Below are 26,947 nucleotides of genomic sequence, written 5' to 3'. Positions count from 1 at the left end.
AGGGACGGCGTGCGTCGATCTGGTGGGAAGTCAGCAGCACTTTTTTTGTTTTGGTTGATCTCCTGGGCTTTCGGACGGATACGGGGCCGATGGCATTGGTGGTGTGCGCTCGAAAGAAAAGAATTTTTTTCACGCGCTCCTGTGCGGGCGGTTGCATCTTCGACGTGAGAAACGGCCGCGACACGAGTCCAAAGGTCCATAGGGAAAAGTGTTGGTATGTGCGTAGGTGTGAATGCGAGTGAGGGACGCAGCAGTGCATCAGCTGTGACTGTGATGGTGCTCTTTTTTTTTTCAACGCATTGAAGTACACCGCTTCACGCAGCGAAAAGATATCGAAAGTGCAGCAGAGATGAAGAAGGTGAAAGAAGAGTCGCTGTCACGCACCGTTTCTGTAGTTGGTACCTTTGTAGCTTACCACTAGTTGAGCTGCCCGATGTGCTGCTTCCGATGGCAGCGCTCGCCGCTGTGGTGGCTGTGGCCATCCTCACCCACTTTCTTTTTACTTCCACCTCTCAGTGATGTGCCTGTTGCCGCTGATGTCGGCGTGCCTCCCAGCTGGGTCTGTGGCTGCGGTGTTCTACGCCTCGGCGGGGACTGAACGGATCTCGCGCGCGCGCTCTCTTTGGGTCTCTGTGTAAGTGCGACAGGTGGGCGACTGTGCGTGCCCTTTTAGCCTTCTTTTGTTTCTTTCGGCGCCTTTTGCCGTTGCTGTTGCTGTTGTGCATGTTTCTGCGCAGTAGTGTCCTCTCCCCTGTGCTCACCGTGTGCCTTCTTCATCCCTTCTTCCGCCCATGTGCAACTCTTTCGGTGCTTTTTTTTTCTCTTCAGTCGGAGCGCCTGCGCGAAGGGTCAAAAAGGGGGAGGGTGGTGCTCGTTGCGTGCCGGTGAGTGTGTCGTGGGCCCTTTTTTCTTTTTCCGTTTCACCCCTTCGCGTGATCGACGATTCGGTAAGTTGCACTCGCGTTAGTGCAGCAATGCCAATATGAATCGGTGACTCCTGCGCGCTGAGGCTTCGGTTCTGCCCACCTTCGCAACGTTTCCACATATCTTCACCTCACTTCAACCCCATTCGCACTCAGCTTTGCGCCTTTGTATGGCGGCATCGCAAGCGAACGGTCCAGAGCACCGTCGACGATCTCAAGAGCACAGGAGCTCGTCAGCAGCGCACATCCGATGGAGTGAATGCATGCCTTGATGTCATTTTGTTGATAGCGATGGTAAGGCTGATTTGCATGATGAGACGCTCTCTGGAGCGTCGCCTCCGCTCCAAGTTCGCCATGGCCGCCACGCACGGCAGGGAGTTGTGAAGGAGGCAAGCAGGCACAAAAGTGGACCTCAGCTGCGCAGCGCAGCAGGACACCCCACCCTCTTATGCATGAAGGGGAAAAAGAGTTCACCACTGGCAACAACCGCGCACACGGCACGCCTATCCACGTACGTTGGCAGGAAGCATCCTCCAGTCATAGCGGTGTGTTCTCGATGAAACGTTGAGGCGCCAGCCTGAGGGTCTAAGGCGCCGGCAAGTCGGCCTCTTTTGCTCGCTGCTGATATGCCGACGTCAGTGCCCACGGCTCTTGCGGTGACTAAAGCCGCTCCTCCTTCTCTGCTTTCCCATGATGTACCACCCTACTGCATGCACCACTCTCCAGAGTTACCGTGGCGCTCGCATGCTGCTCCGTCGATGGGAGAAGGAATGCCTGCAGCGACGTGAGAAGGCCTGCCGCTGCGCACAGCGGCACCAATGCCGCTACTGCTGACATCCCATATTCTGTTTCCTCTGCGGACTCGCTGTTCCTATCTCTCGCTTCTTCTCGCCCGCGTGCGTGCCTGTGTATGTGTGTGGCGAGGCAACTTCACATTTCGCTTGCTCACTTGCTGGCACATCTCCTCTTTTCTGGAAGGCACACTTCGAGCACCAATGCAGAAACAGCCGTGCCTCATATCCCATTGCACATCGCTGCGGCTGACTCTCTCACCGCGTACTAATGGAGAGGGGGGTCGACTGAGTTATCGCTTGTGCGGTGAAGGCAGTGCCTTTACCTGACCGTTGTACTGCACATTTATCACCTTCGAGAAAAAGGCCCTTCCCCCCCTCCCAGTGGCCTTACGGTGCCTTCTCTCCTCTTTCTGACTGCATCCGCTGCCCGTGCCCCCCCCCCAGAGTAAGCCCCACCCGTCCTATCCCCTTGAAGTCTCCACCCAGCGAGGCATGGGGCTGAAAGGCTGGGTGGCTCCGCACTCCCGCCCGTGCACGAACGCCGCATGCACGCGTACCCGCACACCTGCCTCGCAAAACGCACTCGATCCGTGCCGGTATGGCATGGGCGGAAGCGGCGCGATCGCCCCGGCCGTCCCTCCTACTCCTCTCCTCCCCCCAGAAGTCGGGGTAACTTGCGCAACGCATAATGCTGACCTGCTCGTAGCCCCAATGTAGCTCTCTGCCCTCTCCTATCTGTCGCTGTCCGCCTTCCTCTCCCTTTTTCTCCCTCTCTCGGACGCTGGCGCAGGAAAAGCGCGTCTTCACCGAGGGCCATCATTCACGCAGCAAGAGCGAGGCGGGCATACACAGACATACCCATACACCCTCAGACACACAAAGCCCTCCTTCCGAAACCGTGGAGAAAAGGGCGCCTCTTCGAGACTTCATTTTTTTCCGTATCGTTGGCTTTTCAGTTGCGGGCGGCGCTATCAGCGGGTCTCTCTCCCCCCTCCTCTCTTTTTCAGCACTGGACTGCTTGCAAGTAGCAGTGCCCATTCCTCGCTCGCTCTTTGCGTGACGCACCAGGAAGCACACGCACCGGGGGGGGGAAGGGGTGCGCCTGAAGGCAACAGAGGCTTCCATGTGTGTTTTCTGCGGGCGTGCCTGGAAGACGCTTTAAGTTATTCTCTGTCTCGGTCTCTCTCTCGTTGCCGGTGGAGGCGGGTGCCCTCTGGTGTGCTCTTCTCTGCTGCATTGCTTTCCTCTTCCCTCTTAGTCGTGAGGAAGTTGAGCAAGCCACACTCTGGTCCGCCCCCTCCGCCCTCCCCCTTCTCTTCGTTTTTTCTTTTTTTTTCGTCGCTTCTCTCTTCAGAAGTCCAAAGGGCTTCGGGTAGGCAAGTAAATTCCTGCATGTGCACGCGCGGGGGAGCGGTTCTGCTGTGGCTGAGGTGCCTCTCCTGAGCGCCCCTTCGCCTTCTGGTTCGCTTTCCATTCTCCGCTTGTGCGCCCTCTCCCCTTCTTCTCGCTTCCCCTGCTGCAGCAGGGCACCCCGTCTCTGACCGCCTGTGTGAGGCCTGCGAAGCACTTCAGAGCTGCGTAAAAAGGAGTGCAGAAGCCGCGTGGTAGCTCGCAACCCCCTTCCCTCCCCCTCCCCCAAACGACACAAACGCACCGTCAGACGTCGGCGTGTCAGCTGCACGAAGCGATGATGCGCGCAGTTACGTTGAAGGGGCTTGGAGGCGTAGAGATGATTACCATGGGCGAGGTCCCCAAGGCGACTGTCAAGAAGGGAACGGATGTGCTCATTAAGGTCATAGCGGCTGGCGTGAATCGCGTGGATGCGTCGCGGCTAGGCGGCCATGATGCGGCACCAGACAGTGCGAGCGACCTTCCGGGACTCGAAGTGGCGGGCGTTGTAGAGCAGGTAGGGTCAGATGCAGTAGGTCGGGTGAAGGAGGGCGACCGGGTCATGGCGCTGCTGTCTGGAGGCGGCTACGCGGACTACGCGGTGGCGCACATGGGTTGTGTGATGCCGATACCGCAGGGCTACTCCTTCATCGAGGCCGCCGCCATCCCCGAGACGTTCATCACTGCGTGGCAGATCCTTAACCGTCATGGAAAGGTGAAGCTGGGCCAACGGGTGCTCATTCACGCCGGTGCCAGCTGTGTAGGCAGCGCCTCCGCACAGATCACGGAGAAGTACTTCAAAGCAACCGCCATCACAACCTCTTCGGAGGAGAAGCTAGATGTGTGCAGGTCATACGCGAGCGTGGCGCTAAGCCGCACGCGTGACGAGCTTGGCTGGGCCTTTGCACCGAAGCTGAAGCGCCTCTTCGGCGAAGAGAGCGTGAACGTCATTGTCGATCCAGTGTTTGGTGGAACGTACCTGAGCGAGAATGCCCAAGTGCTCGCGCCGGACGGCCATCTCATCGTCACTGCCTTCATGGGAGGGGCGCTGGTGCAGATGAATGCACTCCCGCTTTTTCGGGAGAAGGCGCAAATCACCTTCTCGAAGCTGCACTGCCGCAGCGATGAGTACAAAGCCGATCTCGTCAGCTCCTTCGAACGCGAGGTTGTGCCGTACATGAGCGAGCGCATCATTTCCACCATTGTGAACCGCACCTTCCCACTAGAGGAGGCGGCCAGCGCGCACAAGTTCATCGAGGCGAACTACGACGTCGGCAAGGTGGTTCTGACCGTTTGCGATTCACCTAAGCTGACGTTGTAGAAGGAGAGGGCGCTGCTGGCGGGAGCAGAGGGCGCACTTATGGAGACGGGGCGGAGGCTCCTTCTGGCCCCCGTCCTCCTCTTTCGCGTATTACATCCATCACCGCCTTGTTCAACGCCCTTCTTGGGCACCTCAGCGCCTCCCTTTGCGCATCTTAACTGTGGTGTCCGCTCTCCCTCCCTCCCTCCCCTCTCCCATCCTCCGCCTCATCTTCCGCCGCTTTCCTGTGGCAGCGGGGTAGACGGCAACGACCGTATCCGAACGAAAAAAAGGAGAAGCGTTGTGGTGGTGGTGGTGGGGGAGGCCGAGAAGACGAGGGCGATGCGCTCTGCGTGCGCGCGATGTTTTCCGGCTGCTATTGCCTTTGTTACGCGTGCACTTCCTCTCGCTCCCTCTCTTGACGGATGCGCCTGTGCACATGAGTGCTGAGTGTGGTGTGCATGCCGTCTCGTCTATGAGTGCCTGTCGAAGCGTTTAGTGCTTCTCTTTTCCACTTCGTCGAGGAGCGCGTTGGCGGACGGCAACACAGCCAAAGGGAAGAGACTAAGTGAGCAGGGCATTATGCCAGCGAAAGGCGAGGCCGCGCACATCCGCTGGAGGAGGCGGTCGGGCTGAGGTATTATTCGAGGACTTCTAGCAGTCGAAGCGCATTGTGCAGGGCGACAGAGACGGGAAGGCCACACAGGCGCGCGCACAGACGCTTCATCTCGTGGGACCGGCCTGGCATACCTCTCTCCTTCCCCTCTCTCCACGTATGAACTGAAGGTACGTAAGGCCTGCCAACAGACTACTGCTCCACCAGCGCATCCCAACAGCTCTCCCCCCTCCCCCAACTGGATGTAGCCGTTCCGTCGTCGATCTGAGTGGGTCCGGCGCGCCGAATGCTCACCATCGTTGCCGCCAGCACCTCTGCACGCTCTCACTGCGCTGAAGTATACGAATCATTTTTTTCCCGCATCGGTGAGCCTCCAGCGTCTTCTGGGCAGGTGACCGCGGCTTTGTACCCCCCCTCGAGCTCCCCACGGCACCCCACCGCTCAGCCCTGTCGTTGTCCTTCCTCGGCGCCACGGAAGTCAGTGTTTCTGTCCACTACCCTCGCTTGTGAGGTCTTCTATCATGAAGCGCCCAATCTGCTCATTCCTTCACGTTTGTGTCGCTCCTATTGCCTTACTTTCAGCAATGACGGTGGCCAGGACTCTGGCCGTCAGGCGAGCAGCAGCATCACCGTCACCGCTGACATCATCTCCGTTCGAGACGTTTCTTGCGGAACTGCGGCCGCGAAAGCGATGGCACAGCCGTGGCGCGGCGGTGCCATCATCTTCGGTGTCGAAGATAAGCGCAGCATACAACGCTCTGCCGAGCCGGCGCAGTAGGCATGCTGCGCAAGTGACGTTACAGGGCTGTATTGGTCTTGGTCCTGGCCTGCTGCGCCCTACGCGTGTCTGCTACGAGCGTAACATTGTGCGCAACACCCTCGCTGACACGCCCTCTGGGTACATACAGGATCCTCGTGCACACCCCGTGACGATGCCGCGATACGACAGCGTCAGCCGCATTGGGGTCGCTGCGCTGGAGGCGATGGAACGCGAACGTGAGCTGCTCGAGCGGGAAGAGCTCGCCTACCCCGGCTACACAACACTGCGCATTCAGGAGCTGAAGCGCATCGTGGCGAGCAGGGCTAGCACGAAGGAAGAACTGCAGCACACGGCGGATGCGCTGCGCGAGGAGCTGGGCACCCTTCTCGCGGCTGTCGGTCAGGAGGTTGAGAAGCCGATGAGCACGCAGCGGCTGTTACTGCTGAAGTGGCAGCAGCGCCAGCAGCGCCTGCAGAGCCGTGAGAACGCTTTCCAGGTGGGCCCGCCGAGCACCCCCGCCTTCCGCGTGGTCCCGCAAGCGGACGGCACGGAGGTCATTGAGCGACCGGGCCGAGACACGCCGCGGGCGCCAGTGCACGAGACGGACGACGCATACTTGTCGCAAGCCGTGGAGGCGGAGGAGCTGCCGCCAGAGGCGCTGATACCTGAGAAGACGATCGTTACCATCAACGATGTGAACCACGTGCGCTACCTCCTCGGTCTCACGTACCGCCAGCTGAAACAGTATGACAAGGCGGAGAGGATGTTCTACGACATCTTGGCCGACGATGTCACGAACGTGGACGCTGTAGAGTCGCTGCTGGAGCTGGACACTGGCATCGAGGGATGGGCACCGCGGATACGCGTGCTGCTGGACTATCTGGACAAGGAGTACACCAAGGCGGTGGAGGAGGGGCAGCTGCAGCCTGCCTCTATACCCGACAAGGTTCCGCCCGCTCACGCTCATTGCGCCGAGGAGCACCGCGCGGCGCTAGACCCAGATCCTGCAGCCACACTGACCTTTACACAGCAGCCATCATCGTCGTCATCTTCCTCAGTTTTTGCCGCGGATGCCATGGCGACGACGGGTGGGATCCATATGATTCACAAGCCAACGCCAGGCTACAGAACATTACCTCAGGTCGCACCGGTGGAGGTGGCGCTGTCCCTCTTGTCCGACCTCATTGTAGAGGCGGCCGCGCACAAGTGCTCGTCCGACGGCGAGGGCGCTGCCTCGCGTTTCTTCATTGAAGCGATGGGGCCTATTGTGCGGGCCCTCGGTCTCGACCACGGATGCCATCTTCTGGAGGCCCTCTTCCGTGCTGTTGATGAGCAGCACTTTGCCGTGCGCTTCGACGCAAACGACATGCCGCCGGAAGCTCGCAGGTTTGCACTCTCCCTCGTGATCGCATTCCTGAAGGCACTCTTGGCGCGCCGCATCCACGAGATGCTGCCCGAGCCGACTCGGTTCCACTTCTTTACGCTTGTGAAGCTGCACGCGGCACTTCGAAGCGCTGGCCGCGTGCATGAGAGCTACAGAATATGTGAAGAGCTGATGGTGCTTTATAGGGCGAACTCGTCTGTGCACCGTGCTCGTTTCGGGGCCGCGTCGGGCGCGGCGCTGAGGCGGTCTTCCCTCTCAGGGATGCCGCCTTCGCCCTCGCTGTCGCGCGTTGAATCCAGCTGCCTGTTCGGTTTCTCCGCAGTGGGGTGCACGGGTGTCGCCGCCGCTGAGGCAGAGGCGGGCAAGGCCGCTGCTGCCGCGGCAAGCGCGCCGCCCTCGCAGGCAGCCGACCCGAGCCGTGCTCCCGATGCGTCCCCTGAAAACGTTGCCGAGGAGGCACCACCGTCGGCGAGCAGCCGGCCCGGCGAGCCCCCAGACGTCCTCGACGATCAGGACGCGAACTACCGCGAGGCCTTTTTTCAGTACGTGAACGATCGTGCACTCGATTCGCCGGCGCTCGGACGACGCCTGTGCATGGAGGCCATGACCGAGTTCCCTCTGTGCGCCGCGCCGTGGGAGACACTGGCGCTGCTGCTGCACAAGGAAGACCCCACGCGGAACCTCGGTGATGCTATTATCGCTGCCCGCCGCGCGATGGAGCTGGAGCCGTTCAACGTGAGGGTGGTGGTAACGCTGGCGAATTTCTACAAGGCCTCTCATCGCTACGAGCTGCACGACCGCATGATGGATCGCTACCGGCTCTTGTCGTTTATGGTGGAGGAGGGCGCAAGTGAGGCTGACATGATCGCGACGGCGGCTGAGATAGCGGCGCTGGAAAAGCAGACGCCCGGGGCGCAGGATCTGGTCGAAGAGACAGGGCGCTCCATGAAGGAGTTCCTCGAGCGTATGGAGCAGGCGACGGCGTACTCAGTGCCCATCGACAAGGAACAGCGCGCGTTTCAGGACGGGCCGATTCGCTTTATTGCACAGCAGCCGGATATGCGCCCGACTGAGGTGATGGCGCGCGACGAGGCGCTTCCGAGACAGCGTCAGATGGTGAAGCCGCGGCAACGGCGGTGAGCAAGCACCGCCAACGAGCAGAGAAAGGGGCACCCTTCTCCTCCTCCAGTGTCGCAGCGCACGCGAGACGGGGGCTCTCGAGCTTGCGCGTGGGTGCGAAGATGAACAGAGGAGGACAGGAAATGCGCGAAGGCTGTGCAATGAAACTCGCTTGCGCATCATCACATGGTGAAAGGCAGCAGAGGCAGCCTTCACCGCCGATATGAGATTTTCTATCGCTGAGGAGCGGGCACGGGGCCGCAGGGCGAAAGGGCTGCATGGATGCGTGCCGGCGCTGTGCAGCACCCCTCTTTCGTTCCTTATCTGATGCGGCTATGTCTCTGTGGCGGTGCGCTTTCGGATAGGCCAACGGGCAGAAGTGGAGACGTTCCGTGATGCACGTGCGCGCGGAGGCAGCGAGTCGCCCTCTCCCTGCGCTTCCACTGCCGCGCTCTGTTATCCCATTCCTCTCCGGCTGCGCCTGCTGTCATGCCTAAGCGTGTAACACTATCCTGGCTCGTCTGCTTCGATGTTTGCTTTCTCCAGTGCTGTTGCCGGTGAGGTGGGCGGCTCCCCTGCCACTGCTGCCCCCCCCACACACACAGGTACTGGTCGCCCTATCACAGCCTATGCTTGCACTCACGAAGCTCCCTTTCGCTTCTCTCACCCCTCTACTCCACAGCTGTGCGCACTCCTCTACTTCCACCCACGGCGCGACGTCCACGAGCGTGCGCGAACTCCTGGCTGTTCACCTGCACGTACGCCGGCGCTCACATCCGGGTCTCCGTCCTTGGTGAGCCTTCGGTCGGAGGGAGGGGGAGGGACGCCTAGCAGAGACGCACGCGACGGGGACGATGCTTCGGCGCATGCACGCGTGCACACGCTCAATGGCTGCAAATAGTCGTTCCTCTCAAGCTGTAAACGTTACATGTGCGCTTCTGGGGAGGCGATGCGCGGTGCGCCGCGTCCCCGCTCTTCCATAGGAGGGTGCTTTGCTTGAGGTAGTGCACCTGCCAACAGGCAATCGTGCGCGGTTCTGAGGCGCAGGCGACCTGCATGGCCTCTCTCCGCGTCCCTCCTTGCACATGGGCGCGGTGTGTGTGTGTGTGCGTCATACCCCCATCCGCTTTCCCCCTCCTTTCACCTCTTCCCCCCTCCTCTTTCTCCCCGCCACGCTCACGCCATCCGCTCGACTCCACCTCTTATCCTTTTCTTTCCCTTTTCGTTTCGCACCGGCTCTACTCGATCCCGGGCATGCCCACGTCGCGCGCACGCTCTCCCCTCCCCTCCCTTCCTCACACGCACGGCGCAGGAAGACGCAGACCTCCACATACACACACACACCTATATATGAAATAAAGGCGGAACAGGAAAGCCTTTCTCTCTGCCTTCGCCTCGCCCCCTCCCTCACCCCTGACTCACCTCTCCCCTTCTTTCGTTCTTTCTTGTCGCTCTCCTCGCCAGACAAGAGCTAACGGGTTGGGTGTACCCCGTAGAATACCCCCCTCCCATAACAGAAGGACCTGCCGCCGCGGCAATAACAAGCGAAAAAGAGAGGGAAGGACGACGCGATCAACAAACACACGCTCGCAATCATGAAGACTCACCCACGAAGTAATTGGTGCTGCGTGGCTCGACTACTGCCGTCGCCGCTTCTCCTGTTTATCGCCTTGGCTCTTATGGTTGTATGTGCGCACACTGACTTTGTCACCGCCCAAGTAAAGACGAGTGTATGGCTGAGTGGACCGACGGAAGTATGGGATGCTGTCCTTGGCACTCCGGGCACACAAGCCGCCATTAATGAGGCAACGCAGAGAGACTTGCAAGCGGCAATCGAGACGCTTGACGCCGATGCGAAAGCCGATTTGACTGGCCTGACCTCGCACGCGCCGCAGCTAAACGGTCCGGCCTACGGCGCCAACGCAAATTTCGCTGTTTCAACGGATAAGCTGTCAGAGGAGGATGTGCTCGCGGCAGTGCGCAGCGCTGCGATGACGAACATCGACAACGCTTTCAGTACCGTAGGTCTCAGCGGGTCGATTACGGCGCTGATGGCTGATGGCCCGTCGTCCATGATCTCTGTCGGGCCGGTGCTGCTACCGTTGACGGGGTCCACGTATTTTTGGTACGTGCTCCTCCAAATCCTCTCAGTGGGAGGCAAAGTGGCCATCGCCCTGCTCCTCCACCCACTGCAAGTCGATGTTCAGAACGCTGTGGACTCCACCATGACCAAATTTATCATTGAAGCGAAGCAGTCTGAAGTCATTGTGAACGCGTCCAGTCTTTATATGGCCTACAATGTCTGGGCCTATCCCGGGGTCGAGGTGAAACCATCTACGTCTGATGACCTTAAAGCGCTCGCGATGAGGTCTAAGCTATCTCTGTTTAATACCTACTTGGAAACTGTGAAGAGCTCGTCCCCGGAGATTCAGGGTTACATCGATCTCTTCCCCAATGCCGTGCGGCCTTGGACGCCGCCGCCCGGGAACCCCTTCGACGAAGATGACTTTGAGTCAGAAACCACATTCAAGGTACTGGCGAACAGCACGGGCGACTACCTCCTCCTCTTCAACGGCGAGGTTGAGCAGTGGGACGCAGTGTGGTCGAAAAACAGAGAAGCTCTCGCGAAATCGATCGAGAGGGCGGCCAATGAGAGGCTGCATCGCCGAACCTTCGTGAGCAGCGCTCATGTTGTCTCTGCGGAGACGGTGCCGGCTGACCCGAATCGCCCTGGTGGGCTGAGGGTGCTTTGCCGTGTTCTGCAGGGCTTGACTAGGTTCTCGGACCACCCATGGTCACCCGAGGAGATGGCGTCGCTGCTTTTGCAGGCCGACTACAGCGAGACGCAAGCCCTCTATGCCTCGGGTGGCAGTGCGGCCCAGGGGGGTGTTCTGATGCAGGCACGTGCAGCGGTAGCCCAGCCGACGCTGTTGGCGGTTTCCCACGGCGACTCGCCCGGCTCAATCGCCACCGCCACCGTCAAGTACAACTTCAGCAGAACTTTGAGCAAAGAGACGGCCGGTGTGATTGCCATGGCGGCCCTCATCATCGGCTTATCCTTCATCATTATCCTTGTAACGGTGTGCTGCTGCTGCTTATGCCCGAACCTCACCCGCTCCAGCGTGGCATCCAAGAAGTCTGCGCCGTTGCGCGTGCGCAGCGACCCGTAACGCGCCAAAATCCGATTTCCCTGCTGACAGCAGCGATGCCCCCCTCCCCCCTCGTGCACCAGTGCATGAGGCCGAGACCTCCGCTGCCTCGCACCTTCACCTGATCCGGCGGAATCCACCAAATGTGGCCAGCACCACTGATTTTGAAGTTAGGCTCCTACCGCTTGCCTACTCCATCCGACCCGACCTGCTGACGATCCTCGTCCTGTCGAAGCCCATGAGCTGCATGCCACGAGGGCCGGCCTACTCATCCCTCGACCTCTACCGCAACATATCGAGCCTGATGACGACTGCGCCTCACTAAAGTGCTGCTTCGAGACACGGTGCCCACTCCAGCGCATGTGTGAGAGCCGTCTCGTACCCTGTGACCTCTCTGCACATGCGCTGTCACGCCTGCGTGCATGCAGTGGTACCGGTGAGGGAACTCGGCAGCATGGCTCGCGCACCAAGCGTAGCGTGACTCCTCTATCTCTTTCACCCCCCCCCCCCAAACGACGAGCCGCAGGTGCGAGACAAGCAGACACAAAATGTGTGTGTGCGTGTGCAGGGCGGGGGACAAAGGGGGAGGGAAGACCGAGCTAGGCGGGGGGTGGGGGACGACACTCGGCGTGCGCAACTCTTTTGTGGCGCGTTGTGGCTTGTGATTCGGTAGTGGTGGCAGACTGTTCACTCGGAATTTGGGGACCAACAGGCGCATCGCTGTCCCTTTGGTCTGGCAGACACACGCATACGGCGACGCCCCCCCCCCCACGTTCTGGGAAGGCGGGAAGGTGTAGGTGGGCGCACATGGGAGAGAGAGAAAAGGGGGGTCTGAGTCTCATATACGAAGAGGCCTCTCCCTCTCTTGCGCTGTCCGTGCCTGAGCTTCAGCCGCTAACATGTATCTGTGGCACTGATGTACTTCCTTTCGGTAGCGCATTGCTGCTGCTGCTGCTTTCTCTCGCCCCATCTTTGAATCGCTTTCGTCGATGCCACCTTCTCCGTTTCTTTCTCTGGCACCTTCTCCACGCCGACAGATGTGCAACCGAATATATATATTTTTTCTCGCTCTCTCTTCCTCCTCCCCGCATGTACTTACGTGAGCTCGCGCATTTCCATTTTTTTTTTTGCCTCCTCTCTCTTTTAAGTGTTCTCCTTTGTGATGGCACACCTCCATCGACTGTGCTGTTGCTCTGTGAAGGCCTCTTATGTGTGGTTGTCTTTCTGACTCTCTCTCTCTGCCATCTTCTTTGTATGCACGACCGCATCGTGTATACCTCTAATGCTGTGCTCATGTGCATGCCTGGGGCTCGCCTTGGCCTTGGTCGAACATGGCGAGCCCCGCACCATGTGCGTACGCGTTCCCCCTCCTTTTCCGTGTTACATATTTCTCTCTACCGTTCTACAGAATGCTCATGGGAGTGCCTGCGCAGTTTCAGATGTATTCGAGCGCCCTGCCATTTCAGTGTATTGCCGTTGTTGCCCGCTTTCTTTTCCCGTTTGCGCCAGAAGAGAGGACTGATGTCGTTGGATCGTGTATTGTGCATGGAGGTGTCTCTTGATTACCTTTGTTTCTCTCTCTCCTCTCCACGTGTGGAGACGAGGCATTGCGCCTCTTCTCCACACATGCATATATATATATATGTATATATGTGTGTGTGCGTATAGGCATACATATATGGAACTGCAGATGCGCCCATCCAGTCATTGGCGCGTTGCTCTTCGCCACCGCCGGCCACCCCTCATGCTCTTTCTCTCTCTGAGTCGCATCCTCATTTCACATCGTCACCGATGGCAACGCGTGCGGCCGCATTGCGTAGGCCCTTTTGTATGCGGTGCCTCCGTGTGTGTATTTGTGCCTAAAGGTGTGGTGACACGGGGAGCAGCAGACGGAGGCGTATGCCGCTCATGGGATGCGTGGCTGCCATATTAGTCGATGGAGATGGCGGGGCAAGCAGTTTAGCCTTTCGTGAAGCCTTGAAGTGCAGATGCAGGAGAGGGGGTGATGAGCGTCTAAGCTGAACCGCCGTGCGCACCCCTTCACGCAAGCACAGGCATTCGTGTGCGCTCCGCATGTGAACGGCCACCTCCGCTGTCCTGCGGATGCCTGCGGTAGCTTTTCTCTTGCGCTTTCTTACAGGTGTGTATGCAAACATCTCTTTGCGTATCGGCACGCCTGTCTTCACCCCCCCTCCCCTACTCCCCCACCCCCATTGCGTGCGGGTTCGCTGACTGCATTATGTATTTTTCCCACATGGGGCCGACCTTTTTCGTTTCGCTCTCCAATTTCTCTTGTCATACTTCTTTTGATGCAGCTCGACTTACCTCCGCTCTCTCTCTGTCTGTCTCTCTCGGGCTTTCCCCTCCTCTGTGCTTCTCGTGGCAGCTTCACTGGACAGATTCTCGGCACGCGCCTGTACAGCGTCACACTGCCGCCCATACACAAAAGCTCCCTCTCTCCTTCGCAGGACCCGCGCGAAACAGGAAGCTGCGCGGCGTCTCCGCATGGCGATGTGACTTATTCGCCTTCTACAGTGATGTCTTCCTCTGTCTCTGCTGTGCGTTTTAGGCCTACCGGCTACCCTCACCGCGGAGAGGGGCGCCAACGGAGAGGGACTACCGCTTGCCATACGTACGCGCACATGCAGATATATATAGGTGCGTATGCAGAGAGAGAAAGAGAAAGGCAGCAGAGGTGATGCCTCGGTGCTGCTTGTCGGAGAGACAGGTGGGGGAGGCCCCTCTCTCCCCTTTCCTATGCGACGGTGTGCGCGGGTGTCCTCTTCCCCCCCATCCACCCCCTCTTTCCCTACAGACACCCACACCCACACACTCGTTGCCGCCGTACACTGCTACGCGTGTCTTTTATTCCCCCCTTTTTCTTTTGCAGCACTCCTTTGCCGCGGTGCGCTCCTGAGCCACGATTATGACGACACGTCACCGCTTTTCCTTCTACACCATCATCATTTCTCTGACTCCCCATCCTCATCTTCCGCCCGCTTGGACTCTCTTCCGTTATGTTCTCGGAGGAGGACGGACGCACTTCCCTTTCCTCCCATTCCTTCGCTTCTCTGTCTCAGCGGGGTGTGCGAATGCTCTTTTTTTTTATTTTTTATTTTTCTCTTCCATTTTTTTTTCGTTCGATTCGGTTAATCTTTGGCAGGTACAGCCTCTCCTACTCGGCTCACCGGGATTGTGCGGCTAGGTAAAGAGCGGGAGAGCCATGTATAAGCGGCTCAGCTCCATTAAAAAAATAAAAATCCTGCTCCACCCACGAGCGGAAGCGCGCAGGTTGAAGTGGCACCTGCATGACTGGGTGCGCCCGTCTGAGTGTGCGCATGTTTTTTCTTTTTGGCCAATGATCCTGATGGTAACAATGGTAACACCGAAGGCTTCGGAGCATGCACAGAGTCATGCAGTGAGCCATGCAGCCGAAACGGAAGTAAATTCGCTAGCGGAGGCAATAAGGCGCACAAATTTATTCCCGGTTGTGCGGCCTCCTCCGCTGCTCCGTAGCCCTTTTCTGCAATGCGTGGTGCACCTGCGCCGGCGTCGCCATCACACCCATGTGTCTTTTCTCCCCCTCTATTGCCTCCCCGGCACGACACATACTCGCTCTACGACTCAGCACATTTCTTTCCCTATGGACTGACCGGCATCCATACCTTCCATCTCCCCTTTTTCCTCCCCCCTCCCATTGTCATTGCTCCACCAACGGCCACTGGCTCTATTTCTGTGTGTAGCACCCACCTCTAAGACCGCCATAATCCTCCGCACTGCCGATCATCTGCGCAGGCGCTTACTCAGACTCATACACACACACACACACGCTCTCTTCAAAGCTTATTTTGCTCATCGCTTTGTTGCTGATATTCTCTGCATTTTTTTTTAACGTATTACTTTCCACATTTCTTTCGATCGTGTTTGTTTTCTCGCAATTCCTCTTTTCTGTCTCTCTCTCTCTTTCTTCACCGTCCTCTTTCTTCGCTGCTGCCCTTTTCTCTGTCCTTGCCGCATTATGAAGTATTCGGGTTAGGCGCGCGCTGCCGAACACTTCCCACGCAGGCCGGCAGAGAGGCAGAGGCACGCATCTCTTCTACAGAAAAGGAGTGCCCTTTGTGCGACTTCGCCGCCAGAGGAGGCACAAAGAAACGACGCTTCGACGGCGCGAGACAGGCCAAGGATGGCTGCATCCAAGCAGGTTTACGCGCATGCGGCACTGTTGCTGCTGTCGCTACTTACTGTAGCCCTCTTCCCATGGGGTGCCCCATGCGTCGCACATGCCCACGTTGCGCCGCTGCCGGCCATTAAGACGCCACCGAGAGGCTTGACAAGCTTCGGACAGAGGATGCTGGGCCCCACGGAGGCGACCACACTTGGGAGCAGCGTCGTGATGAGGACGCCGATAGCAGGCCGGCCACGCGCTTCGAGTTGGAACACGGAGAGGATTGCCAACAGCGCCTTCATGAATGTGCCACCTGTGCTCCTACAAGGCAAGCACGTGCTGATGCCGGGCCGTGTCTTTCCAGCGGAGAAAGTGGCCGAAAAGACTGCCTACTTTGTCCGAATGGAGGCTGCGTTGCACAGCACCGGCGGACTGCTTCAGCAGGCGAATGTGAATGGGCCTCTGTCGAGGTCGGCTCCGTCGAGCGCATCGCTCTCTAGCGACTCGAGCTCTGGCTCAGACGGCATTGCGTTCACTGCCCGTGTACTGTATCCCGTAACGATGCTGCTCTGCAGCTCGCCGTCGCTCTGGGAAGTGGCTCTAATGAAGGCGAGCTTGAGCGTTTCGAGCTCGATCAAGCAGGCTGTCGAGGAGCAAGCCAGCTCAGCACGCATAATGTGCGAGGTGACCGTTGAATGGATGGAGGTCTTGGGGGCGGATCCAAGCCGGAAAACCATCGGCAATGGCAGTGGCGGCCTCCTCGTCGGCTTGACGGTGGACTGCCACGGCACCAGTTTCATGCGCGGTCGCTTCCTCGACAGTGATGAGTTTGCCAGCTCGCTTCTATTCCTGAACACCACGAACATCACCGCTGTACTTCAAAATGCCACGGGCTCATCGGCGGTTGCTGTGGTCTGCGCGACGCTGGTCCCGGGCACAGGAGACAGCTTCATTTGTAACATCGCGTGCCAGGGCATGATCGCGATGGGATGCGTCTTGCTTGGGCTGATCGCTGCTTGCGTCATCATCACTCTGAGTGCCGTTTGCTGCCCCTGCTACTGTGTGAGAACGGACTGGGAGAAGTCCGCCTTGCTATGGCCGGTGATCTGCAAGACCCCTGAGTTGAGGGAGCCCACGACGGCGAGCGCAACGTCACGGAGCATCGATGCAGATGACACTGGTACGATGCAGCCCTCGCCTTCGACAATGCCCCACAGAAGGAATCCCTCTGGCGAGCCTCTTGATGCGTAGGCCGCTTGAAGCAGAAGGAGAGCGCACTCTTGGAGCACGCATGCACACAGACATAAGAGGGAGCGACTAGGCTGGTGCGGAGCAGTCATGACAAAACGGATCCGCCCCTCTTCCCCCTCCAAAAGGGTGTCGCGGCAACACCAATGAAGGCGAGCAAGGGTGGAATGACATCACGCGTGTGCGCTTACACACACACACAGAGGGATACGATGGGGCATACTCATCAGCCAACACGAAGTGGGCGAGAAGATTCCAAGAGTGAAAGAAGAAAAGGAGATGAAGAAAGGGAACGTGCGAGGTGGTTAGCGGCAGGGCGAGGACACTCCCGCGCCCTCTCCTTTTTTTATGAAGGCCATGGACCTTCGCATGCCCATTTAATACGCAGATCTTTCATCTCCCCTGCCTTTGCCCCCACACCCACATATATGTATATATATATATGTATGTGTGTACATTTATATCATCTATCATGTATATATATGTGTGTGTGTGTATGTAGGTGTGTGCGCATGCGCTTTGGTGCAAATATTTCCTTTAACGCTAGCGGCGAGTATGCCCGCGTGCTCACCAGCTGCTCTCGAGGCTTACCTTCGCCCCCTTTCCCTTCCGCAGCTCGTGCGCCTCACAGGGCCCGCTGCTTTTTTCCCCCTTTTCCCAAGCCCCTGCCGCTTGGGGAGCTCTCGGAAACAGACACGCAGACAGCCGCGTGTACTCTCTCCCCTCCTCTTTCTTTCCATCTCTCAGTCTCTGCGTCTGAAGTGGGGCTGAATTCGTGTGTGACCGCAGCCTCCCGACTTCCATGCGCGCACGCTCAGCTGAGAGGGCGGGAGGGGGGGCAGAGAGGCCGGTGCCCGCCGGCTTGCAGAGTTGGTGTAGGGTGTGGGCATTTGCGGCGCCGAGTCGCGTGTCTGTGCGACGTGACCGCTCTCCCGTTTTCCAAGCGCATGCGCACTCTTTTCCTTTTACTCTTCCGCTGCTTGTGTGTGCGCTTCTGCGCTTCATCATTGCGAATCAGCGAGATCGGCAGACTCTCGATTTAGGCCCTGCTCTTCTCTACGTGCTCTCGGTGCAGCTGACCGGCTCGAGAGCTTCTCTTCGGCACATCAGGGCAAGTGCGCCTGCACGAAGCGCTTGCCCTGCCGGCTGGCCAATTTGCTTTGTTCGCATACCCTCTTGCCTTCCTCCCTCTTCCTCCCCCCGCCTCCCCGCCGGCACCCTTCTCTCCTCGTCTATCTCCTTCCGAGCACTCTCTCCTGCCATCCTCTGGCTGGTGTGTGTGTGTGCGGTGGGGCTTTGAGAAAACCGATGGGTTGCCTTAGCACACGCGTACGCGTGTTGTTGATCGGCAGGGCTTCGCCTCCACTTTTTTTTTCATCAGTCCGGTCTCCAATCCGTCTGCATATTTTGTACGCCCTTCTCCCTGCGTCTTTTCTCTCTTTTTCTGTTCTCTCTCCCTTTGGCTTCCGGCTCTTCATGATTTTCTTTTTTCTGTCTTCGTGCGCGCATGCGTGTGTACGCAGGTGAACTTGTGCTCTTACCCTCCTCTTCCCCTCCCCCTTCCAACACGGCGCACCCTCTCCACCGTCCCACCTCCTAACTGGTCTCCCCTGCCCCCTTCCCACCCACCGCCATCCTTTCGCCAGCAAACGGACGCTTCACATCATCCTCGGAGATGCTGACATTGGCAGTGCTAAAAAAAATATGCATGACGGATGCCCCATCATCCACACATATCGCTACGCACCTCTTCCTCCTCCCTTTCCCCTCTTCTGCGCAGAGGAAAGGTGTGTGCATATCGGCATGTCGGCCAGATGCCTCGAAAGAGGCCTAAACAGGGAAGGCACGCTATAGAGAAGGGGAAGAGGGACTCAGGTGAGGGGCTGGGGGGAGGGAGCACACGGACTAAACAGCACGAAGCTCTAACCCTTCCCCCCTCTCTACCTTCGCATTTCTCATTCCCCTCGAAGAAACAGCCAAGGGGAGGGGCGGAAAGGCGAAGAAAGGCGGGGGAGAGGAGAGGAAAGTGGCCGAGTTGGAGAGAGGAACCTTGCACACACACACACACACACACACAGACACACCCAAATCAGCTGATGCGCGCCATGTAGTGTGGAATGATGATACGATGAGCTGATGTGGATGTGCGCGTAGCTGTGCGCACGTGTGCGTGTGTGTGCATATGTGCTATACCGGAGGTGTATAGCTTTGCCGCGCGGCCAGCGGTGAGCCCAAGGCACACATGAACCCCTGGTAATATACGCTTGACCTCTCCTTGTCTCCAGATAAAGAGTAGGGGTCAAGTGCTTTTTTTTTCTTTATTGGATAAATGGTTGATTTCATATTGCTTCGCTTCACTCGCATTGCTTCTCATCTCCCCCTCCATCCCCTCTCTCTCTTGCTGTTTCGATTCTCATGACTTCCTCACTCACGTGGGCTTTCCCTCTCTCCTGTGCATGCACAGGAGGTATTTCTTCCTCGCCTCCTCGCTCCACACATGCGCGCAAATCGCCTCAAGCGCATGCGACTGTATTTGTGTACCGTGCACTGGCTTGTTAGGCTTCAAAGGGGCCCATAGGCACATTAGAGAAGGTGCCTGTGCTGGTGCGTAAAAAACAAAAGAAAAGCGCCCTCACCTCGCCGATGTGCCCGGCGGGGAAGGCCCGCATTCGCTTGAAGGGGTTTGGCTGCGTGGACTGCTTTGCGCGCCGCAGCTGCGTATCCGTCAAGGTCACGTGCTTGCTGACGACCTCGCCCTTGCGCTTCCCTGGCACCTTTTCGTCCTCCTTCCCCTCCTTTGAAGCCTGGTGCTGCAGAGGAGGTCGCTGATGCCATGCGACAGCGAAGGGAGGCGCGCGGGTGTGTCGCATGCTTGCGCGTATGCGTCAAAGCCATTGGTGCGCTTAATCCTCCGTGCTTCTCACACACGCACTCACGCGTGTGCCCTTGTATATATATGTGTGTGTGCCTGTGTGCAGCTCTGTTGACCCCCCGTCGTCATCCGCATCATCACCTGCTCTATCCTCTTTCCCACCCTCTTCCCCACCCTCTTCCCCGGCCTTTCCACCTGCTCATATGCTTTCGACCTCAATTGCACGCACGCCATCCACGCACGCACGCCATCCACGCACGCGCGCATGCCTATGCACGCGCACAAACACCTCTCGGGATATGTGCCTCGCGCCCACGTGCGCGTGTGCACGGGCGATGGTGGCTGGCGCCGCTGTCTGCGACGGATACCGACCGCCTTTTGTTGCTCATCGGCCGTTTTGAATGCTCCTCGTGTGCATCGACGTGCGATCGAACACCATAAGAAACACGCACAGGTGGAGGCGTATTTGCACATAAGCGTCGTCGCGAGCTCGTCTCCTTGTGCCTGCGCTGGCGCGTGGCATCCCATTTCTTCCGTGGAGCCTGACGTCGACGTTGTTTCGGTTCCTGTCGTCATAAGTGGGCATAGGCGTGTGCTCCGTGGCATTTTCGTGAATGAAGCCTTTTCTATTCTTCAGGTACCTCACCGCACATACGACCTCTCCTTCCCTTCCCTTGCGTGTAATCGAATCAAGCGAGACCCTACACGCGCGTGACGCATTGCGCTCCGCTTCCCTTCATCTTTACACAGAGAAACCCTGCGAGGAATAACATCGAAGCAGAGGGGGAGAGGAGAAGGGCGCTGCATTAAGGAGTGCATCTCTATTCCTCCCATACCTCCACCACCCACCTAACGTGCTGAATGCGTAAAGCTCTTCTTTAGCTGCGCCACCACCAACCAACCATAAGCACCATCTGAAATACACTCCTGATAGGAGGAGAGACAGAGACAGAGGGAGGGCGAGAGGAAGGCTTGTAGGCTCTCCCCGGCAGCAAACAAGTGCCCCATCGCCCCAACCAAGACACACCGTTGAAACGAAATAGTAGAGGCAAAGCTAAATTGTAGAAGAATAAAATAAAAACGACCGCCTTGCACAGACACCTAATCGCACTTTCGTCTCTCTCCCTCTGTGCATGTGCGTATTTTTGTTTCGGCTGTTTCAACTCCCCCCTTTTTCTATTATTTCTTCACCTTTGTTTGACTCCTCCTCCTCCTCTCCCCTCCCCCACTCAGAGACAGGCACACGTACAGACGCTTTCTCTTACCTTTTTTAAAAACGCTGCTCTCAGGTGGGCCGGCGAGGGTGTGTGGCGCGGACAGGAAGCGCCAGTTGCCTTGCAGCTTTTGTTTACATCTCTGTGCGTCCTCTTTCTCGCTCCCTTTCTCACACATCGCGCAGGAGCTGAGTGCACGGACGTTCAGCTACTACCGCCACCACAATCGCCATCCCTTCGATTTCACTTAATTTTTTATCTCTATTTTCCGCTGTCTGGTGCTCATTCGCCGTTGCTGCCGTCGCTTCTCTGCTTCCCGCATTGGTCTTCGTCGTCGTTCTTTGGATGTGTCGTGATCCTCCCTTTACCCCACCCGCCCTGGCCGTCGCTGTGTTTTGGGTGTGAGATCTATATCTATCTATCTATATATATATATATATACTCCTCATCTCGCTTGCGTCGTCAGCCCGATCGGTCCTCTTCCCTTGTTCTGTGTTGGCTCTTGCGCCTCTCTTGACCTGCGTCTGTGTGTCTGTCAGTCTGCCCGAGTAAAGGGGCGGGGGACCTTCCGTGGGCGCGACTACTCCGAGAACGGCAGCCCATCGCTCTCCATCAGCCTGAGTTCCCCCTCTTTCTCTTCTCCGATCTTTGCCCCCCCTCCCTCTCCCCTCTCCACCCTTCCTGTATTGGAGGTAGACACAGGCGCTGTGATTCGCATCAACGTGTTAAAGGTAGGATGGGCCGCGTGGTCGCACCACTCAACGCTGCCGCCGGGGCAGAGGGCAGAGAGGAGGGCGGATGCCGCAGTGCCGCGGCGCTTGAAAACCTTTCCGTGGTCATTTTGTTTGTCACGATGCTCATCTTTCTCGGTGGCACCTTCTTCATGACGCACAGGCGCCGCATACCACTACCATACACAGTGGTGCTTTTCTTGTATGGCATAGTTGTGGGCGGGGTGGCCCGCTGGCTGTACCCCGACGTCTCCGATGCCCTCGGCTCTATCCCACCTGAGCTTCTCTTTTACATTTTCCTGCCGGTTCTTATCTTTGAGGGCAGCTATGCCATGAACATTCATGCCTTGCGCCGCGTCTTTCCGCAGGTGGTGCTGCTGGCCACGGTCGGGGTCCTCATCAACACGGCACTGCTGGCGCTTCCGGTCAAGTTGTGTTTCCAGGGCTGGTCGTGGTACGCGGCACTGCTGCTGGGCTCGCTGCTTTCCGCCACGGACCCCGTCGCGGTCGTCGCGCTGCTGAAGGAGCTGGGGGTGGATAAGTGCATGACAGCGATGGTGGACGGGGAGGCCGTCATGAACGATGGAACTGCGATAATCCTCTTCAGCCTTCTTCTCCCCGCGGCGAGCAGAGGCTTTGTAGACATGTCCGCTGGCAGGATCGTGGTACGGTGCGCCTGGCTGGCGTTGCTACCCATCGCACTTGGGCCGCTCTTTGGCTTCCTCCAGTCCTTCTGGTTGCGCCGCACCGGTGACGGCCTCACCAAGGCCTGCATTACCGTGTCTGTCACCTACGTGTCGTACTACATCGCCGCGGAGCTGCTGAGCACCAGTGGCGTTCTGACACTCTTCTTCCAGGGCATCTTTCTCAGCTACTACTGTCCCTCCCTCTTCCCTGGGCGCGAGGGGAACATTATTTCCTCGGCTTGGGAATTCCTGGTCCACCTCGGCAACACGGTGCTCTTCTCCCTCGTTGGGGTGATCCTGGTCGCGGATGTGCTGCCCACCTTGAAGGCACTGGATATCTTCGTCGTGATGGCGCTGTACCTCGCCATGCTGCTGTCGCGCCTGCTAATGCTGGAGGTGCTGTCGCCGGTGCTAAACTTGTTTGCCTACAAGTTTGATCAGAGGCGTATCGCGCTCATGGTGCACGCCGGGCTGCGCGGCGGTGTTGCTGCCACGCTGGCACTCGCCGTCAATCAGGAGGGCCTCGGGGAGGGCGTCGACATCTTGAAAGTCACGTCGGGGATTGTGCTGCTGACGCTACTCGTGAACGCGTCCACGTCGGCTGCCGTCGTCGAGCGGCTTGGGTTCAAGACGAAGCCGGCGTACCTCCTTGCCAAGATGGAGTACGCGATGGAGCTGATGCGCAGCTCTCAGGAGCACGCGTTGGAGGGCCTGAAGCGCGACACGAAGTACCGTAATGCTAGCTGGATGCAGGTGGAGAAGTTTGTGCGGCACCATATACGTAACCCATTCCGCAGCGTGGGCGTAGATGTCGAGGAGAGCGAGGATAAGATGGTGAACCGAATGCTGATGTCCGCCTTCAAGACGGCGCTGTGGTGGCAGAGAGACAGGGAGGTGATCACGGAGACGGTCATGACACAAATGGGTGCGTCCCTCGCTACCCTCATCGAGAGAGGGGAGCTGCTGGACGTGCAGCAGATGTACTGGTATCACCGCCACCGTGGCGCCAGCAGTGGCGAGGAGGAGCAGGATATGGGGGGGCAGGCTTCTCCGCTGCGGGAGCGGCGCCCGCTGTCTATTACATCCACCCCGCGAAGCCGCAACTCGACCCAGCAATCGCAGCAGCTTGGTGCGACGCAGCCCTGGCAACCACGTCCCGCCGCGAACAACACCATAGAGAGCACCGCCGCTTCCGTGTCCGAGACGCCAGAAGAAATGCAGAACCGCTCTTCAGGCGCCCCCAGCATGACAGGGGCAAGCCAGCCCGTGAGCGAGTCTAGCGCCAGGGCCGGTGACAACGACGATGCTGGTGGTGTCGTGATTGATGTGAGGAGCATCCCAGCCGACTACCTTGGCGGCGGCACGGCCGATGAGGAGGAAAAAAAGGCACAGACGAATCGGATGGTCGCCAACCTTATGCGCCGCTTGCTGCCCACGTGGGTCGTGCTGTTCGAGCGATTCATCTGCAGTTCCGGCTACTTTGCGGCGGCGCACCGCCGTGCGCAGGAGAACGCCTTCGTCTCGCTACTCGCTGTCGTCACCTGCCTGACGGCCATCTCGCCGCTCAAGTTTAAGTTCATCAGGTCGGAGGCGCAGGCGCGGCGGGTCGAGCGGTGGATGACGACGCAGATTGCGGCGGCCAACCGCGCCATTCGCTTCTTTTACGCCAACTTCCCTGAGGCGACGAATAACATCGCGAGCACCCGTGCCGTCATCTCAGTCGCCAACGCGCTGGAGGAGACAGTGCATACGCTTCACTCCGACCACGGCTTCGGGACGCGGGCGACGGAGGTGCTGGAGGAAATGGTGATGCACATGCGCTCGCACACCCCGTCGACGTGGAAGAACAACGCGTCGCAGAAGGAGAGCAACCTCGTGCTGCGCGCCGTGGCGGCGACACCACTCGGCAAGGGGCTATGCAGTGCGGAGGTCAAGGCCATCAGCTCGATGGGCCTCGTCCGCAAGCTCCGCGAGGGCGACATCATCACGCTCCCCGACAACGCATTCCTCGTGGTTGTCTTCGGGAGCCTGCGAGCCGTCTACGGGCAGTGGACGACGCTCGCCGAGCACGAGCAGATTGAGAGCTTCGGCGATACGGTCGGCCTCGAGGCCCTTATGCTGCCGCAGGAGTTTCGCGTGGATCAGCAGCGGCGCTGGCGCGTCATCTCGACCGACTCGACGGTGCTGATCATCTCCTTCAACAGCATCAAACCGTTCCTGACCGAGCGCTCCCTGCGTGCCGTCAAGGCGCTGTGGCGCGCAGCGGCAGCAGAGGTACTGATGCCATTCTTGTCCCGGATTGTGACGGTGCCGGACAGCGAGGCGCGCACGAAGCGAGAGTACTTGATGGAGCTCATCCTGGCCGGTACGCCCCTCATTGGCCCTCGTGACTGCGACCTGGCCAGCTGCGAGACCAACTTCTACCTGTACTTCTACCTCCGCGGGTCTGACAAGTCGGGAGTGTTCAACAGCCACACGCCCCCGTGCTACATCTCGATTTTCTATGTTCATCAGCTGCGCTGGGCCGACCCTGACGCGGTGCTCTACGCTGTTCCCATGCGGGTTGGGGACCGCGGCTACGTGCCATCGTCCACGACCACCACAGCGGCTAGCACCACCTCCGCGTCGCCAAGCGCGTTTGATGATGAGCGAGATGACGAAGACGCCAGTTTCGAGGACGTTGAGGGGGCCGCGCGTGCTGAGGCTTCTGCCCGCCGAATGTCGCCATCCACGTGGACGGCCGTGGGCCATTCGCGGGCTGCCGTCTCTTCGCCCGGGTCTCGGCCACTGCCGATGCCGCTACCTGCGTCGAGGTCCCACCATCGCGTGGCGGTCGATGAGCCACTGCCCACTACCGGGCAAAGTTTGGGTGTGTGGGACGACAACGTGGGCCCAAAATGCGGTAAAGGCCCGCATGGCTCTATCGAATCTGGCTCGGTGCTCTCCTCCGAGGCCCACAACAGCGGCTGCGCAGGGGTGGTCTTTACGAGCAGCATGGAGCATGGCGCCGCGGCACCGCCGGTGCTATTCGGCGAGAATAGCGTCGCCACACACGCCGGTGCGACGAACATCATCAACAGCGTGCTCCTCGGCTGCGCTCCCGAGGACCCCGATGAGTTGGGCTTGAATGCGTCGGTCAGCGCCGTCGGCGACCTGCTTGACAGTACCGCATCCCCGACGACTGTGCACCCCGGCTATGAACTTTTCCCCAGATCGCCGGTGATATCGGACCTCCCAAGCCACGGGGTCGGCTCGCACTTCATCCGCGACACCGACATTAGCATCTTTTACTCGCTCGGCAGCTTTGTGACGGAGGTTCCCTTTGTGAATCAGATGCTCGTCCACTACGCCTCCTCGATGGAGCACCTCTGCATTGCAACGCTGCGTTACCTGAAGTTTCCAACAGACCCTTGCCACACGCGCCACGTTCAGGCCACAGGCGTGCAGACGGTGGACTTCTTGCTGAACTTCTGCGTGGAGCTGTCGATGCTGAAGCGGACGTGCCGCATCTTGAGTAAATGGCACAGCGAGGACACCAGTGCACTGAGCCCGTTCCACGTGAGCATCGACACCGACTCGCTGTTTCAGGCGCGCGTTTGCGCTTGGGCTCGTCGCCATCGCTTAAACGGCAAGTTTCACTTGAAGGCAATGGTGATGGAGATGAGCGAATATGCGAACCGGCGCTTGCCCGATTATGTCGCGGTGCTTCGGCAGATGGTGAAGCTGGAGCCGGGACTGAAGGAGGTGGAGACGGCCGAGGGCTTGAACGCACTGTGCCGCTGCATTGTAACTAGCAGAAAGGGTGCTGCCATAGGGATGGAGAGCCTCGAGGATGCGGTGTAGCGTGACGGCGGTGGAGAAGCCGGCAGGAAAGGGGGGCGAATGGGGAGTCGGGAGGGTGTGCTTGGGATCGTGGCCCGTGCGCGTCTCTGCGCGCGTGTGTGCATTGATGGCGAGGAAGAAGCGGAGGCGCACGTCTGCGATGAGGGGAAAACCTTAACGAGAGAGGGAGGCGGAACTCAAAGTCGCATTGTGTCCAAGTGCGCACCAGACGCTCGCCGTAATGCTTGTTGCGTAACCCTTTTGTGCATGCGGCCGTCTATCCTCCACCGCCCTTCTTTTTTTTTCATACAGCCGCCTCACACTCCTGCGCTTCTCCTCTGCTCATCGCGGTCAATGCTTTCGCCTCTCCTGGTGACTCCCCCTCCTCTCTCTTTCTCTGCACGTGTCCTTTGCATATGTGTACGTGTGTACGTGTGTGTGAGGCAGAATACACGAGGGAAGCAGGAGGAGAGAGGAGAGGGGGTGATCGGCCCACCGATTCTTCCCATCCGCGCTGCCCTTGCAGGTGCCTTTGGTGGTTATGTTTGGCTCTCTACCTCTCGCAGGAATAAGCGACCGCCGTGGTGCTGTCCTCCTCCACTCGCCTCTCTTCCTTAGTGTGTGCGCGTCCGCGCGCCTGGGAGGGTTTATGCGCCTTGCCGTGAGGAGTGCCGCCATCGCGCTGTGATAGAGGCAATAGATGCATCCAAAGCAGCGGCGCTCCATATTCGGAGGCGATGGGGATTGTCTTGCCTTTTTTCTTTTTGTTTAGCGC

At 58.8% G+C, this 26,947-nt stretch overlaps 5 protein-coding genes across 5 annotated transcripts; all 5 read left to right on the top strand.

Annotated features, from left to right (window-relative positions):
• Positions 1-3,404: 3,404 nt before the first annotated feature.
• On the top strand, positions 3,405-4,427 carry LSCM1_06099 (uncharacterized protein; the record flags this gene model as incomplete). Its single annotated transcript, XM_067323531.1, has 1 exon — positions 3,405-4,427. One exon carries the CDS (start codon positions 3,405-3,407, stop codon positions 4,425-4,427), a length of 1,023 nt encoding a protein of 340 aa, XP_067178636.1.
• A 1,179-nt stretch (positions 4,428-5,606) lies between these two features.
• On the top strand, positions 5,607-8,306 carry LSCM1_06098 (uncharacterized protein; the record flags this gene model as incomplete). The annotated part of the gene is made up of 1 exon (XM_067323530.1): positions 5,607-8,306. One exon carries the CDS (start codon positions 5,607-5,609, stop codon positions 8,304-8,306), a length of 2,700 nt encoding a protein of 899 aa, XP_067178635.1.
• A 1,574-nt stretch (positions 8,307-9,880) lies between these two features.
• LSCM1_06097 (uncharacterized protein) lies at positions 9,881-11,455 on the top strand (the record flags this gene model as incomplete). Its single annotated transcript, XM_067323529.1, has 1 exon — positions 9,881-11,455. One exon carries the CDS (start codon positions 9,881-9,883, stop codon positions 11,453-11,455), a length of 1,575 nt encoding a protein of 524 aa, XP_067178634.1.
• Positions 11,456-15,617: 4,162 nt separating this feature from the next.
• Positions 15,618-16,850, top strand: LSCM1_06096 (uncharacterized protein; the record flags this gene model as incomplete). Its single annotated transcript, XM_067323528.1, has 1 exon — positions 15,618-16,850. The coding sequence occupies one exon, from the start codon at positions 15,618-15,620 to the stop codon at positions 16,848-16,850; it is 1,233 nt and encodes a 410-aa protein (XP_067178633.1).
• A 4,819-nt stretch (positions 16,851-21,669) lies between these two features.
• On the top strand, positions 21,670-26,193 carry LSCM1_06095 (uncharacterized protein; the record flags this gene model as incomplete). The annotated part of the gene is made up of 1 exon (XM_067323527.1): positions 21,670-26,193. The coding sequence occupies one exon, from the start codon at positions 21,670-21,672 to the stop codon at positions 26,191-26,193; it is 4,524 nt and encodes a 1,507-aa protein (XP_067178632.1).
• Between the last annotated feature and the right edge of the window lie 754 nt (positions 26,194-26,947).

This window comes from Leishmania martiniquensis, chromosome 23 (genome assembly GCF_017916325.1).
Source record: "Leishmania martiniquensis isolate LSCM1 chromosome 23, whole genome shotgun sequence".
In the NCBI taxonomy this organism is placed as follows: domain Eukaryota; phylum Euglenozoa; class Kinetoplastea; order Trypanosomatida; family Trypanosomatidae; genus Leishmania; species Leishmania martiniquensis.
Note: the sequence above shows the minus strand (reverse complement) of the source record. Positions and strands in the feature narration are given on the sequence as shown.